The sequence below is a fragment of the Hippoglossus stenolepis genome, chromosome 9 (assembly GCF_022539355.2).
Source record: "Hippoglossus stenolepis isolate QCI-W04-F060 chromosome 9, HSTE1.2, whole genome shotgun sequence".
Classification (NCBI taxonomy): Eukaryota; Metazoa; Chordata; class Actinopteri; order Pleuronectiformes; family Pleuronectidae; genus Hippoglossus; species Hippoglossus stenolepis.
In genome coordinates, this window is record NC_061491.1 from 6,570,807 (window position 1) to 6,588,302 (window position 17,496).

General features: G+C 41.1%; 1 protein-coding gene across 8 annotated transcripts in view; it reads right to left on the bottom strand.

Annotated features, from left to right (window-relative positions):
• The window catches only part of arvcfb (ARVCF delta catenin family member b), a 236,519-nt gene that overhangs the window by 29,946 nt on the left and 189,077 nt on the right, over positions 1–17,496 (bottom strand). For 6 of the 8 annotated variants that reach the window (XM_047341131.1, XM_047341127.1, XM_047341129.1 and 3 more), the window contains 2 exons: positions 15,703–15,720; positions 12,819–12,890 (listed from right to left, as the gene is read on the bottom strand). In XM_047341131.1, coding sequence (XP_047197087.1) covers positions 12,819–12,890; positions 15,703–15,720 — 90 coding nt within the window. The remainder of the gene's footprint in view (positions 1–12,818; positions 12,891–15,702; positions 15,721–17,496) is intronic. The other 2 variants (XM_047341128.1, XM_047341126.1) reach the window with 1 other exon arrangement.

Here is a 17,496-nt window from a genome sequence, read left to right on the forward strand (position 1 = left end):
TGATGGGCTACTGTTTCTGTTTATTTATTTTCTCCTTGGTAATTTAGTTAGAGAGATACGCTGTTGTTGTAAGTTTCTTCATCTTCTGTTGGATTAGCAGTTACTCTCCAGCTAGCTTTCCGACTGCTGCTGCTTAGAAATGAGACGCGTGCTGTAGTCCAGCTCTTTCTGAAATGATGGACCTGTGCTAACTGAAAACACCTGTGTGGCTCTGGCCCGGGTTCCGTCTTTGATTCAGTAACATCAGGAGAATGTGAGTCTGCTTTTAGAGGCAATAACTGTAAACCAGCAGCAATGGTAAAATACATCTATGCCTTTATGTGACAAATTGAGGAAGAGGTGGGGAGCTGCTGATTTAAATGCTGTGAAGCCCAATAAAACAACACGCTATATGAGGCAACATATATGAGTCCTGGTTTTGCTGCTGGTTGTATTTCACCTTAAATTCAGACAAATTAAAAAGGAGGGGGACCAGTCGTCCCTACAGAAAGTGCACACTGTCTCGGGCTCGACTCTTCATCAGGGATGCAGGATGTGGGCTGTGATGGTGTTCGACAGCGGAGGGATTTCCTGTGTCTGTGTCGGTGTCAGCATCCATCTCTCATTTAGCGCTTCCTCCAGCCTCGCCGGCCCTCCCCTCTGGGAGATGGCACGCTGAAGTGTGATGGATACTCTGGATTAACTCTCGCCTTGGAGGAGGGCAGTCTATATGCTTTTCTCCCCGTACGCGCGCACACACACACACACACACACACACACACACACACACACACACACACACACACACACACACACACACACACACACACACACACACACACACACACACACACACACACACACACACACACACACACACTGCTGTGGTCAATTTTCCCAGCTAATATTCTCTCTCTCTCTCAAACACCCTGACAAACAACACCACCTCTAATAGCCACATAATATCACACTCTTGGTCAAGGGCACAGTGCACTGTCCTGTTCACGTGTGTGTGTGTGTGTGTGTGTGTGTGTGTGTGTGTGTGTGTGTGTGTGTGTGTGTGTGTGTGTGTGTGTGTGTGTGTGTGTGTGTGTGTGTGTGTGACAGAGAGAGAGAGAGAGAGAGAGAGAGACAGCTGTCTGAATTAGAATTTGTGTGTGTGCACGAGTTTGTGTGTATGTGCATGTGGGCTTATTAGAGACACATGAAAGGCAGTGAGGATGAGATGAGCTGTTCCCGCCGGTTTAAATGAACCCATCGTCAAATCAAACGCACATTAAAATCCAAAATACTTCTCATTATGGGCCGATCAAAACGATTGGCTGTGGACACTGAAAAACTAACCACTAAAAAGTGTTTTCATGTCAGCCTCTTCCCACTCACTCCTCTCAATCTCTCACATATACAGACACTTACATCTTTGTCCTTGGACTGTTTATACTTCCCCTTCTTCTATTCATTTCTTTCTCGACTGTTGTGTAGTCACAGGAATATTGTGTGGTACTGCACTGGGACCTTGGTTTTTCATAGCCTCTGCTATCTCGGTTGCGAGCAGTGCACAAACTTGATGTAGCGCAGGATTAAAGCGTCAGTTAAATAGCATAAATGTAATGTAGAGCATCATATACGGTGTGGCTCTAGTTGATTTTATGCTCTGGAGTAAAATCCTTTGATTGGACAACTGCCAGTGCTCGACTCTTTCTCTGCCCCATCTGACCCTCTCCTTCGATTGTATGCAAGGACAGCAGTCCTTACGGTGCACTTAGGTCCTCCTGTTTACAACAGTCTAGACTGTTTACGACCAATATTTCATTTAGTGTTGAGCAGTAACAGGAGAGTGGTGAATTCTGGAGGGAGGCGTTTTTTTACCCCCACGTTGAGTCTGTTTGTAGCTCCAGTGATGTCAGTCTGCACATCAATAATCTGCTTTTAATTAGATTAAAGCATCTCCCGCAAAAACAGGAAGCAGCGCTCTTGTGCCACGAACGGGGCCAAGCAGAGTCTCCATTTGGCAACTAAATCTCCCTGCACTCCCTCATTCTTGTCTCATAATTATCACTTTGCTCCAACTGCTCAGGTTTGGGGGAGATGGGGGTGGCGAATGACACGGTTAATCATCTGAAGAGCCTGACTCTGCTGCCGGCTAGCATGGATTCCCAGCACTTTTTTAGAATCCCACAGAGCCCAGCAGGACGAGAAACACTGATCGAGGGCAGTGAGTTTTTTGGGGGGGGTAAAGAAAGTTTAAAGAAGTTGAGAAACAGTTGATCACTGCTGTGTTTGTGTGTGTAAAGTGCTGTAGAGTTTATGCACCGCCACAGAGGAAGTGCTGGGAATTAGAGACGCCCCACTATCCTTTGCCAAACACAGGTGGGTAAATGCTGCCATGCATCAAAGCACGCGTACACACAATCCAATCTGCAAGGACTTCATTCTGCTAATGATGTGTAGAACAGTCACTCTCTACACGACCTCCTAGGAATAGCATTATTATGCAAACCTCTTTGTATTTCCAACAAAACACAAGGTGGTCCCACTTCAATAAACCTTGCTCCCCTCATATTTCCTTTACTGATCCTCGCTTTATTATCGCTCCTTTTCATCACTGCCTGTGAGAAATTGCTTGAGAGGAGAGGAGTGAAAGGGGCGGTGGGGGGATTTCAGTCACTAAAATGTCAACGGCAAGCCACTGGCTATTCCCATAATTAGTCCTTTTTTCCCTCTTTGTTGTGTTTGTTTTATTATCAACAGAGGAGGAGGTATGTGAGCAGTCTCAGGTTAGCCTTCGCCAGCTGAGCAGGCTAAATGGATGGCGACGGGCGCTCCCAGCAGCTGGTGGAGCAGAGTGGGATTCCGTTTTAATCCCAGGTGAGGTGGGGAGGGGTGAGCGGAACATTTCACATCTGGAGTGAGCTTTTAACTTGTTGGCAGTACATACAGCACTAACACATGACGTTATACTTTTCAGACAAATACATATCTACAGAGTGTTGTTGCCCTGCCGTGTCCCTGCGTTATCTTAGTTTCATAAACTTGTCTGTTGTTCTCCATCTGGTCAAAGTAAAAGATGATCTTCTACCATCAACACATCCAACCTGGAACTAAGAAGGAAAGTTAGGTCCAGTTACTTCATACTTAGTAAAAGGCCCAAATTACACCTGACTTTTCAACTATCCAGGCGATAATTAGATATAAATTAATACAGTTCACACTTATTTACGTGTCTCCGTTAACCAGATTTCATGTCTCAAACTTGGTCCTGGCACCACTGTGTTGGCTCAGAGGGTGGTGGCACCTGAAGCAGCCAAAAAATGTCAGCTGCCAAATAAATGTCTGAAACAGAATAATACAGTTCAGCCTATAATGCATGGATGGCACTGGTTCAATGGTTGCATCACAGGGGGAAGGATGATCAATTTCTGTTGAATTTTTTTTTAGCAGTCATTATTACTGCAGCCAGGTCCTTAAAATGCAGACGACTTACTGCCACAGTTAAGAGTTGGACAGAGTTACGATTGCCAATTCGCCCCCCCAAAAAAGACTGAATTGCATCTGAAAATGCTTCTTGGCTGCATTTCCAATTGCTTTATTCAATATCAGAAAAACATCCAACCCACCAAGGATCAATGATGGGATGTATGTAACAACGTGCATTTATCTTGTTACAGTACTTAAGTACATTATTCATGTACCTGTACTTTAGTAGATTTACTGTACTACACCAGGGTGCTCCAAGGTACACAACTAATAATATGTCCCTAATATCTGCCGGTGCTCGCTAATATCTGGTTGGCAACTGAACATCAAACTAGTTCTAAACCACCACATACATCAGCAAATATTTGTACTTCCTATTCCACTACATGTTAAGTTAACAGTACATTGTGTTACATGTTCACATTTTTTTAATATATATATTTATTTAAAAGTAATATTAACAAATGGGGACATGGTCCACTTATCCAATCAGTGCGGACAGGTAACATCAGTTAACATCGTACCACCTCCTGCAACGAGAGCCAAATGCACCTGCAGCAGCATCAATCACAATTTGCCTCATAAGTGTTAACAAGGTGTGACAGACTTTGTTCTTAACCCTCGACAAGGATGAGGAGAAAACTACCAGAAAAACATTTCTTCCAGGGGAAAAATAAGGTGTGGACCTCAGGGAGAGTCGATGGTGACGGATCCCTCTCCCAGGATGGACAGAAGTGCAATAGATGACAGAGGCTGTACTAATCCTGTATCAAACAGGCACAGTTAAAGATGCAATTCATTTTGCATTGAGCAAAAGGCTACACTCGGAAGAGAAGTTCATTTATTACTTTTTTATAAATTGAGTAAAATTTGGTCTATTTATTTATACTTTTACTTAAGTAAAACTTATACTACCAAAGATGAATTTAGTGCTAAATGTGTAAATGTGATGATACAGCATCAATTATCTCCTGCAGCCACCTTGCGTAGTTTAGAGCCACAAACTGTTAATGAGAAGAATATTAAATAAAATTTGGATGGAAAACCCAGTAAAGCGAGATTATATCGGATGTTTTTGGTTCAAGGTTGTTGTTAATATCTATTTATCCTTTATTTTACTAGGAACTCTCCTGAGATACATGACTTTGGTGTTGTTTGTACCCCATTTAGCTTTATCTCCCCATTAGACGGCTACAGCTGAAAGAGAACAAAACTATAAAACTATTAAGTCACTCATCACACCTCGTGATACACTGGCCTCCTTTTCTTATTGGAGCATCCACTTCCTCTGGACGTGACAGAATCCAGTATAAAAAAGCTTCAGAGGCAAAGTAACCCTCTGAATATTTGGCATTCGCTAGGTGTATTGCCGAGGGAAATGTAATGAGGCCACAAAGACTGAGAGAGTGATATAAGGTGCCAGACGGTCAGGATCCAACCCTGTGTGGAGTGGACCCTATGTGTCAAGATAGCAGAGAAGCTGAGGGTGAGAAAGTATGTGTGAATTTGTCTGAGCAAGTGTTATGTGTTTATTTTTGTTGCTATGTAAATGTTACAGGGACTTGCACATTTTGAAGGGCTGAAAAAAGGGGTTATATATATATGTGAAATTCAAACCTTGTAGAAAAGCTCTATCTTTAACATTATGTTGTATGTAACAATTTCCCCCCTCAATAAAGTATAAAGCAATATAACAGATATACATCAATATATTGCTTATGTATTGTGTAAGAACTGTGAGGCTGTATAACCCATAATTGATTAACTTAAGATTTGTAAAATGTTTTGCTGTTTATCAAATGTCATTGTCTGTCCATAAAGAAGAGTTTAAAACCACAACCTTCACTCAGAAGCAAAACTCAGTCTTTAACTTTAGAAAATATAAACAAATAATAATGTGACATTTATTGTGATAATATCACAGATCAATATCAACTGAATTGTTAATTCGGCCATATTGCTAAGTTCAAGGTCTTCATAGCGTCTCTGCCCTTATCTACCTCCCTCAGCTGTTTCTCTATATTGAAGTGTCATACTTTTGGAACGAAGCTAAACAGCTTTCATACATCTACCTATCTTAGCCGGCTAGCTATCTAGCAATGAGTGTTTCATGATAATATAAGACAATACTACAAAATGTGATACAAACAGATCATAACATCTGTCGTTATTACAGCAACTTCAAAAGACTCCCCCACAGTCCTCACACAACAACACCAATACCAAGTTTAGTATTTTAACCGCTCTCTGTTATGGGCGACTTGTATATACAGCCTGAGCAAAAACATAAAAACTTTTCTCCAGTGCAGCGAGCTCAGCCAAACATGGCAACTTCAGCCCCAGCCTTGTGCACGCCCTTGATATGTGACATTCAGTCTGTGTGCGTCTGTCGGTTCATGAGGTCGTTATCCGTCATCATTTGGGGTCTCACTTTGCTGTGAAATATGACAGCAGGAAGTCAGGAGGAGGAGGTGGAGGAGAGGGAAACTGAGCAGTGTGTTTATTCTGAACAAAAAGGACTGACTCACCCCAGTGGTTGCCTGACTGTGTGCTAGCAAGAGGTCAGCAAGGCGAGGATTCAGCGTTCACTACCCGGGTGTTAAATATCTCAGCAATAAAGACGGAGAGCACCCACATGAGACCGCAGCTCGGAATTTGCAATATAGAACAAATTATTCATGATATTCCGCTTTAAGTTTGGGTGTAAAGTAGACACAGAACAGGCCAGAACTTTCCCTCCCATCAGAGTCGTGCTCCTCTGAAGCAGCAGTTAATGACACAAAAGAAGCTTTATCTTGAAAAATCGTATTTGCTCAGTGTGGCAGGACGTTTATTGTGCCTTTGGGAAAAACGTAATATTTTCTTGCCGCAGCTTCTAAGGCATGAAGATATAACAGTGAGGATTAAAAGAATGTGATATGTGCCACAGACCCATTAAGTGAAATATTTCTCCTGCATGTGTAGCAACGACAGCAGAGACAAACACCAAAAGTGTAGCTCTGTTCTCCGTAATTCAATTGAGCCCGTGACTTTTCAAGAGCTCAGACGCATCAGAGAAAGAGACGACTCCGATAGCGAAACAGTCGGTGTTCATTATAGTACAAATAGAGATCTCCAGTGGGAAGATATCAAAGAGGGTAATACAATGCAATACAAAACAGCTTGCACCATTGTTGTTTGTCAACACTAAGTTCCTTCCACAAATTAAACGCTCGGCTTGCAAGACAAAGCGGCGAGACATGTGACACAGATGTCGTCTTGGTAAACGCTGCTGTTTTCTCTATATCTCAATGTGTGTTTGTGCAGCGAGGGAAGCACAATAAATCTCCCAGGGCTGGAGAGAGCACTGAAGTGGCAGAGAGCGAGAGAAAAAGAGAATCAGCAAGTGAGGCAGAAAGAGAAATAAAGAGGGCGAGCTCGTGGAAAGCACTGAGGCTCCTCAAGGTCTTAACTGCTTAGTCAGATTGCTCTCTGTGCCAGATGTGACTAATCGGCACTACCTGATGAAGCTGTGATCAATCAGCCTCACTGTAAACTACAAGCAGTTTGACACAAAGATTCATTGGCTGCGAATAAGCTCTGCCAACAGAAACAGGGGTTTCCAGTTATTTCCTATAATAAGAATATACGACTGCGGTGCACACTGTAGCCTAGAGGGAAAATGCAATCAGGGTTAGCTGATATGGATTTTTCAAATTAACAATGTATAAATACTTTAGATTCACCATAATGCCACCGAAAAGTTCCTTTAGTCAGAGCGAAATATTTATTACAACTCACATTTGATACTTTATTATAATGTCTCATAGTTTATAATCTCAACAACGTATATGTTAATATCTCAATGACAGATGCATGCTCCCCAGAGGATATATCCTACTGAGTTTAGGGATCTTATGACATCACATTGATGCCACTACTGCAGCTGAATCTTTGAGGTTTTCACTGTCTGCACGGACTGTAAAAACATTATGGGCCATGGCGCCAGCACGCGGTAGATTGACAGCGTGAGCATGCAAGATGCAAAAGAGATGTCTTTTATTATCATTAATTATTATTAAGTATTCATATTTTTGGGGGGTTATTTTGAAACTGTGGAAGGGCAAATTAGAATAGTCTAGATAATTTATGGGAAATACAGCTTGACACAAAAGTGTATGTTTCCTTCAGCATGAATTGTAATCTGACTTTTGACATTTGACTTTTCATCTAGTGTGAGGTGAAATGTGACAAAAATAAAATATAAAAATAAAATAATATTTTTCTTCCAGCTTTAGCGATACTTTGTCTCTATTGATATTGAGCTAATGTTTGGTAACACGACAAACTGAGATTGTAGACATGACAAACATTGTAAAAATGAGCATGTTTGGTTGCAGACTCTTCTGGCTTATTCATGGTTTCTGCATCCATGTAGCGTGTGTCCGTGTGACATTAATATTTATCTGCTCAAGTCCACAAAGGCCGAACTGTACCCACTACAAGAGAACTAACTTGCATGTACTGTATTTTGTTAAATTTTTATTTTTATTTTTTCTTCTTGTTGCTATGGAAGCAACGAAGGAAGGGTTGCCATCTAAGTGGAATATGTCCCAGATTGTAGCATGAAGCATGTCTGCAGCTTTGTGCATCAGTACTGAAGTATGTCCAAAGCTTCAGTCAACAAATAACTAATCTGAAACAGCTTTTATAAGCCGAGCGGTCACATGTACCACAGCCAGAGCAGAGCCCATCTTCCTCATCTGTCAAGGTCAAATCACTGGCGTCTTAGTTCTGCTGGGAAGTGAGCACTTGTACTCATTAGCTTTGGTGCTCAGAAAGGCCCTTTCCCGCATCGCGACAGTACAGCAGAAAGAGAGTAAGACAAAGCAGATGAATGGTGACAGAGGCTGCATAAAAAGTAAAGAATAATTAATTTGGGCTTCCATGATGTTCTCGGGGCAGCCAACACACTCGCCTCTTCCAACTCAGGTTAGAGGAAACCTCAGCAAAAACAAAACCTCCTAACTTTCAGTTTTTAATGATGCTATTTTTTTTTTATTCCTACCAAACAACAGTCTCACCCTCCCTCCTCCCGTCACCTGACCTTCCTCAAATCTAAAGGTTTATGTTGTGGTTTCAATTATCTGCTGGAAATGTTTCATTTTTTCAAGGTTTCACAGACTCTTTAATAAAAGGTGTCTTTTCACACATTGAAATTACTTTTCATCCGGCCACCCCTCTCTTCTCTCTGCTTATGAATAACGTACCATCACTAACTCTGGACTTCTCATTGTCATTGACATTGATATTTGGCTATTAATGATCTATGGTCTATATGTACGATATTGGAGTTGTATTTTGAAATGAAATTTGACTGGTGTATCAATTGTAAAACCAACTGAACTAAACCAACAATTTCTCACACTATGTAATGAAGACGTTTTCACATATGACAAAGTTTAGAATTTCGGGACATTGTCCAGAGCTGCTGTTTCACACATGCAGCACAAAACTGGAGATTCACAGCCGCTGGGAGTGGAGTGTGCAGGAGGCACCATAAAAAACATTCACTAGCTGTGCATTCTATTAGACAATGAGCTACATGGGTTATTGTGTGATGATATATAAACTGTTGATTTTACAATTATATTTTTGTGTAAATTAATTAAACAACATATGACATGTTATTATTTGTTAATGTTAATTAGTCAGCTTTAGAGTTGCTGGTTTAGTAGCATATTTAACAAGACACAGGACTGATGAGGATTATTTTTGCTAACTTTTGAAAAAGTGAATCGCTGTATTTCCAAAACTGTTGAAATATATGTTTGCTGTAAACATCAGGAAAATGTCATTGATCTCGGTTTTAAATGAAGTTTTAGTGTTTTATCAATAAAATGAATGCTTTTTGAAGAACCCACAGATACTTTTAGAATAACAACTTATATGACCATGTGTGGAGTGAAATCTTTTTCACAAACATACGGAAATTGATCATCCCACCCTGCAGTTGTCCTTAGCTCTACAGACAAAGTTAAGGACTATAGCTGTTGAACATTCTGGAGCATTTAGCAGCTGAACAGGTGCATATTCCTCTAAGGGGATGTTGGAGACTAAGAACTTAAGAGAACTTTTTTAATTGGCCAGAAACAAGAAGTTCTCTCAATCTTGTGTTCACAGCTTGTTCCTCTTGTTTGACCCATGTGACACAAAACAAGATAAAGACTGAGAAATTCTAAACTGTAAAAATAATAAATTTCAACCGACAAAAGCATCAATGTACACAAAACTGTTGGGAAACTGAAAATAGCCACAAAGCCTGATTCTCTCTATGTTTCTGCAAACACACATACACACACACAAACAAATACACACACAAGATTAATCACTGCCCACTGTGAGGTCCAGCCTGGTCCTAGTGTTCACCTCGCTCTGTCTGACATCAGATCAGGACCAGGATACACATGTAATCTCCCATATCTCCCTTAGCCATCGCCACCCAATGAGAGCTGCTCTCTCTCTCTCTCTCTGCAAACTCTGCACAGATGACTGAGGGGGCACGGTGGTGGAGGGTGGAGTACGTGCAAGAACCCACACAAACATAAATTTTCATAGACAAACAAACAGCACCCAGATGATTCTGATGTGTCCTGAAGAGGAAACAGTGATAAATGTGCTTTAAAAGTCAATGTGCTCTGATGATTAAGCTTATTATCCGTGCAACCTCACTGTTGTGATTCACCTGCGTGTGGAGCTAATGTAGAATATGATTTGTCAGTCTGCGAGCAGGAAAACGCAGAATGCTCTCTAGACCGTGAACCCACACACATATTTCAATGTGCATGACATTTAGGCCTATAACAATAATTGTTTGCTCTGCATTCTAAACTCCGAAGGGTACTGTTTGCACATTGTGTAACGTAATCGTACCACAGTTGTAACTGCTATAGATCTGCATGCCAGCTTGGCTTTTGTCCATGAAAACCCAGTGAGTGGAAAATATTAATTATCATCCTTGGAGCTTGTCTGCTTCCCTTTAGGAATGAAAGGAAAAAAGCAAAATCGGCTTAACTTGGAAAAGCACAGCAATTAATTGTGATCTAGTTTAATGACAGCCCACTTTGCCATGTTAATGTGGCTAATTAACAGGCAAAGAGGAAGTGATATTGACTTTGAGTGGCTGCCACTAGACACTGATGAAGGTGCTGATGTGTAAATACCACGTAAGAGTGTGTAACAAGTGCAGGCAAATTCCAGAGACACCACGAGAGATGGACAACACACACACACACACACACACACACACACACACACACACACACACACACACACACACACACACACACACACACACACACACACACACACACACACACACACACACACCTCAGAGGAAAGTACAAGCAAAGCAAATACACATTCTATTACCATACGGATGCACTTCAGTATGTGCTGCATACTAACTTGCTCTCATTACTGCTACAACTGCCCGTCGGGGCCAAAAAGCAGAAGCAAAGAGAATATGAGTGAGCACACACTGTGGCTGGAAGCGGCTGCTGAGTCTAGTGACACGTTAATACTCTTTAAACCCCCACCAAGAGAGGACAGGAGAGGAGACGATGTAGGAGGCAATGTAGGAGAGGAGACGAGAAGAGAGTAGATGATGCAGGAGAAGAGAAGAGAGGAGAGGGGAGGGGAGGAGACGAAGTAGAAGAGGACAGGAGAGGAGAGGAGACGATGTAGGAGACGATGTAGGAGAGGACAGGAGAAGAGAAGAGAGGAGAGGGGAGGAGACGATGTAGGAGAGGACAGGAGAGGAGAGGATGTATGAGAAGACAGGAGAATAAAAGAGAGGAGAGGACAGGAGAGGAGACGATGTAGGAGAGGACAGGAGAAGAGAGGAGAGGAGACGATGTAGGAGAAGACAAGAGAATAGAAGAGGGGAGAGGGGAGGAGACGATGTAGGAGACGATGTAGGAGAGGAAAGGAGAAGAGAGTAGAGGAGACGATGTAGGGGACGACAGGAGAGGAGAGGAGACGATGTAGGAAAGGACAGGAGAATAGAAGAGAGGAGAGGAGAAGAGAGGAGAGGTTTCTGTGTCTCTGCTACATCATAATGTAACATAATAAAATCAGTGCTGCAGATACAGCCCTATGGATGTTGTGCAATATGACAATAAACCAAATGCTGTGAGATGATGTGCATTTTCAATGTGATTTATTTCTATTTTTTCACACCAAGCTCTCTATGTCTAATCTTTGCAATGTAAAGAACAAAAATCGATTAGCAGTCATTGTGGGATAATTATATTTGTAGGATTTTTAAATCAATGTGTTGCGATACATTCATTTGTAACAAAATAAGCCAAATACAAACAGCCCTTTCTAGTTAATCCATACTGAATAAACACTGTCGGAAGATTTTGTCTTCTCCATTTACAGAAACTTCACTCCATCAAGATGTCTATCAATATTCCACCTGGGGCTGTAACTAACTAACTACTATCTTTTAAAGGAACAGTTTAACATTCTGGGAAATCACATTCTCGCGGAGATTTAGAGGAGAGAATTTTTACTGAAGAGGCAGCAGCTATATTTTATGTTCAATACACTACAACCTAAATTATTTAAATTTAAAATATGTCAGTTGAGAAAACCCCCAAAATAGAACACGTTTACTAAGAAACAATTTTTTTTAAAGATTTGGGTTTATAAACTTAATAAAATCAATTAAATGTTATATATTATTATACATATATACATATACATTTGGCTCTGAAGTCACATCTGATCACCCATCTTCTGTAGTTTCATGAGATCAAAGTCCCTCGTTTAATATAAACAATAAACACTAAGTGTGTGTTCCTGCATCTTAACTGAATTGTCTGGTGTGTATGCCTCTTAATACAATAGATATGATGAGCTGTAGAGGTGCTCGAAGAATAAGTCTGGTTTGCTGTTTTCTCTTTTTCACAGCATCTGCTATGACAGGTTAGCCACTATAAGACTTTTCCTTTAATGTTTAGTTCATAAAATATCAGAACATCGTGCAAATCTTCTAAATATCACCCAAGCACCCTGACATATTTTGTTTTGTGCAACCCGCAGTCTAAATGAGGAGTAATCAACTCACAATGGCTTAAACAGAAACACTATCATCAAACAAAGCTAAATGAAGAAACCTGTTCTTCTGTCAAAGGCCTCCCACACCAACACAGCTGAGTCTCAATGAAACACATCACACTCTTGTCTCCACCTCCTCTACAGCATGACATCTAAATCACTGGAGTCACTTCCTGACTCACTCTCCTCTATAACATCCTCACCCAGCAGGGAGAGCGTTAACAGGGCGACGTGTTGCCTGCCAGACGAGCACCTACCTTTTGACGGCTCTGTGCGCTTGGGCAGATCCAACGTGTCGTAGTTTTTGTCGTTCTCACCATTCTTTTTGCCTGGGTAAGAGAGAGAGAGCAGGGAAGACGATGTCAGTGTTGTTTTGTGAGACAACTGGATTATAAGGCAGAGTGTGGTAGATACCGGGGGTTAGACCGACATGGATTTAGAAGGCTGATGTCATTGTCTTTGAATCGTAACTGTATTTTCTTTATGCTAAATAAAAAAAATATTGGTATCTCAAATAGCATCAATATCACAAATAAAACTATATATAGATTGATTCCAGCTGATCAAGGTGAGGCAGATTTCAAATGTGGTTGTGGAAAATTATGAATTTTACATATCGGTCTAATCCGGAACTGTACTACACATTAATCAACAATAAAGCATAAACGTTTGTATGTATACACAACATAGCTGTCTGTGTTGTGTACACATACAAATGTTTATGCTGAAACATGGCATGTACAAACACACATAGAAAACACACCATCTTCTGCCCTGGGGATAAAAAAAAAAAAAAGACCATACACATACAGTATAAATACACACACTTTCTCTCCACAATCATACATACACTTTTATAATGTCTATGACGGATCAAATACCTTGAATAATGCAGTGACTGTCTGAGGCTAAATGGAACGGGGGAAGGTGGGTTGACTGGAGCACCAGCAGCTAATGGTCATCTTACATGAACATTCCCACGGGACAGTAAAGAGGTACACAGACATAAAGGCCGAGTCCTCAACGAGACAGATGTGAAACTTGTCTCCACTGAAGTTGAGGGAAGAGGAAGTGATGAAGCCCTTTGTTAGCCACCACTTCCCTTCAGGAAACAAACATATACATTTAGGTTGGCTGAATCAAGGTTGGAGAATAATTGGTTTTTTAATGTGAAGTTTGATATCAGTTCATCAGTGCTGTCCTCCTGTGAAAAGATATATAATGGATCAATGTTACATTAATATTATGGGAAGCTCAATCTGAATTAGGAATCATTCTACTTTGTTTATTTTGCTTTATTTATTTTTTGGGGGGTTCTCATAGGTTAGACGCTATATGGGCCTCCAAGGAGGGTTTTGCCTTCCCATGGTCAGAAAGCAGATACCACTACTCTAACAAGCAGAACAAAACAATAATAATAAACTGTGCAGGAGCTAGTTTTACTGGTAAAACATTTTATCAGGTGTGCTTCCAGCCTCAGTTAGGTACAGGTGCAGGACCAAAAGAAGCAAACAAATGAAGAGGAGGTTTGAGTACAACCTGAACAAGCACAAAGTCTGGAAGCGTTGAGGCAGGAGGGAACAGCTACTCTGACTCTGTCCACAAGTAACATGTGCAAGTCCACAGCTGTCCATTGGGCCTCAGGACAGCTGCTCCTACCCCCTCCAATCTTTAGACTACATCCATACCACTACATTTGGTTTTTAAAACAATCTCTGTCTATATGAGTGTTTTGGCTCTAATCCCCGTTCATACTAAAACGCCTGAAAACGCTTATCATGTGACCACTAACATACACAGGGATTGTGAGCGGTTCCTCAAATATTAGCTTGTTTCCTACTCATGTAAATAGTTGTATTATTGTAAAACAGCTGTCAGCAAAGACAACAATGTCAGCAACACTTGTAATTGATGATCCATGTTGTGTTCTACACTGACACTAATGCTAGTTGTTTTCTTCCTGAAGCGGGTCATGTGAAAGGAGCCTAACGAATCAGCAAAGGCTACGTCATGACCAAAAAGACCCAATCAGCTGAGTGTCTATATGTCATTGTTTCTAAACATCTCTGTTTCTGTCCATCCAGACTCAAACACTGTACCAGAGTTTTCAAACTAAAATGGGCCAGTGGCGTTTCCAAACTTCTCTGTTTAAGCGATTCTAAAACTGGGAAGCAGTGTGGACGCCGGGCAAGTCTGTAACAGAGTGGATGGGTTTTAAAATTAAAATGTAGTATGGATGTAGGCTAAGAGAAGCTAATTAGCTTCAGACTTAGATTTATTGGTAATGCACACACTAAGATGAGTGAAAAAAGTGTTCATCCAACTTTCATGAAGAACGAGCACTTCAGAGGATTTCCCAATTCACTAAAGGACCTTTTCAACTAGTGAAGAACTTTATGTTGAGTATAAAACTTAGAAACTTTGAATGTTTGCAGGGAAAACCATACATTTTGAGGATATTGAGGTGCACACACACACACACACACACACACACACACACACACACACACACACACACACACACACACACACACACACACACAGGCAGGGCCTGCAGCAGAGCTTGACATTTATGCTTTAATACAACACAAAGGGATCAGAGATGAAGGGGCTCTGGCTGGAAACAGTCAGCAGCAGTTTTTCATCACTGTTTGGGATTAGTTTTATCTTCAGTCTAAAAGTCTCAGTTCAATCACACAGAGTCAGACAAAAACAACTTTTGTGTTCAAGTTTTAATTTCAATTCTATTACTACATATTTGATTGGTTTGATTAGTCAAGCTCTACTTACATCCTGACAAATGGACTTACCTCTTTTACCAAGCACTCTTTACCCTTCACCTATTTTCAAAGACTGAGGAACAACTAGCACTAATGAACTGTGAAGATTGGAGATGTGGGAGTCTATAATCTCTCAGTGCTACGGTACAGTAGGTGGGTATGGTGAGGGAATGCATGTGGAATGAGTGAAAAACCCCAATTTTCTGAAGTCCTTGCAAGTTTTTCAGGTTTTTGGAGGACACCCAAACCTACTTCTAACTATATTCTACAGCAGGGGTAGAGGAGGAGGAGGCGGAGAGAGGGGAGGAAGGATGAAGAGGAGGAGAACTGAAGTGAGAAGGGTTGAAGGAGGTCCACTCACCTTGATTAAACCATTCCTCTATAGTTAGCCAAGGAAGCAGCAGCAATGCCAAAAAACACAAAGCAGGGAGAAGAGAGAAGAGGCATGGTGAAAAAAGATGTGTGTGCTAAAGAAGAAGCTGTGCAATATATGTGAAGAGTTATCCACAAGAGAATCATATTTTACCGAATATGGAGGGGTGGAAAGGGTGAAGGGAAAGGAGAAAAAGGCCGACAGAGAGAGAAGGAGAGAGCAAAGAAAGGAAAAGAGTACTTTTGAGATGGAGAAGAGACGAGATAGGAAGCCATTAGCAGTCCATAGGTGTTTTCTGAGAGGCATGTTCAAAGAGTTGGCATCAATTGAATGGATTTTTTACGAGAGAACGGAAGAACAGTCAGAAATATGAAGAGAGGCCAGTAAGGGAGAAGGAAGGAGAATAAAAAAAGAGTAGAAATAAGAAATAAGGGAAAGACTGAAAAAGAGTGGTGGAGGGGCAGAACAGTGAGGAACAGTGAAACATTCAAGTGGAAATGACTTGTGTTTATGTAAGTGCTTCATTAAGATTACTGTGTGGGAAGAGATGTGCTCAAAGAGAAAAACAAGCCAAGAGTCAGACTGTTTATTAGGTAAAACAAAGCGTGAGCTGCTAAGCGTGTGTTGATCATAATGTTGTGCTTTATACTGACATTAAACTGAGGAGCAGGCCAAACATAGCCTACTTAAGGTAACAAATTACCCAGGCTACTGCCGACAGTGTTGCTTAACTACCCGCCTCCACGCTCCTTTATAGCTGCGTTTAATGTTTCTATACCTGAGCGTCTTTCCTCAGAATACCTTCAGGGTGTGCAGCAGCTAAACACAGCTCCGAGTGTGTATGAGTATTCACGCGGTTAATTGGGTTCTTTATAAATCTGTATACATGTAAGCTCCTGTGTTGTCCCTGACCCCCTGAACCCAAGGATTCTCCAGTGAGACGTTGGAAGTCAAGGGTCAATGGCGGGTAGTCCCACCTCATTGGCTGACTGATTAATAGCAGCCATTATTGTTTTACAGCGGGGCGATAACAGTGTCGTTTAGCGAGCAGCCTGGGAGGATGCCGATTAAGACGCAGCTAACGGCACATACGTACACGGCACATCTGTTAAGTAGAGTGGGCCACGACAAACGCGGCAGACGGCGCCTTGATATTCATCAATTATGTAAGTAATTTAACAACATATTGAAGGTGAGAGGTCACAGTTACACAGTGGACTGCCTCATCTTTATTGTCTGCACACGCAAAACAATCTGAGATGAAGCTTCACTGTGCTCTGAAAGAGAGGGAGCTTGTAGATTATAAAGATTATATATCATTAAATCCCCCTTTTTTCACACCTATCGAAATTCCAGTGTCTTGATGGCTTTGATTTTGAGTTGGTGTCTCTGTGTGAAGCCTTTTCTCACGATTTTGTGTGTTTTACATCATGTTCACAAACCAAGTGTCACCAGGGGCAATATAAAGTTGTTTTTGAATAAATATGCTATTGTGATGATTTAATAATAAATTTAGTCAAATGTTTTGTCTCAATCACTAGAACAGTAATGTGTACACTACTGCAGATATTTTTTGAACAGATGTTTTCCCCTCCTTTTTAAAAAAACATATCTGTCCACTCAACCTTGGCTTTACAAAATATCTCCATCTAGACAAGAACACAAAAACGACTGCAATTGCTCAAACAAGCATGCCGGACCACGAGGTGGCGATACATCAATTATCTGTAAAATACTAGAGAGGAACATTGAGAGCGTACTCAGTGAGCTTGAGCAATAAAA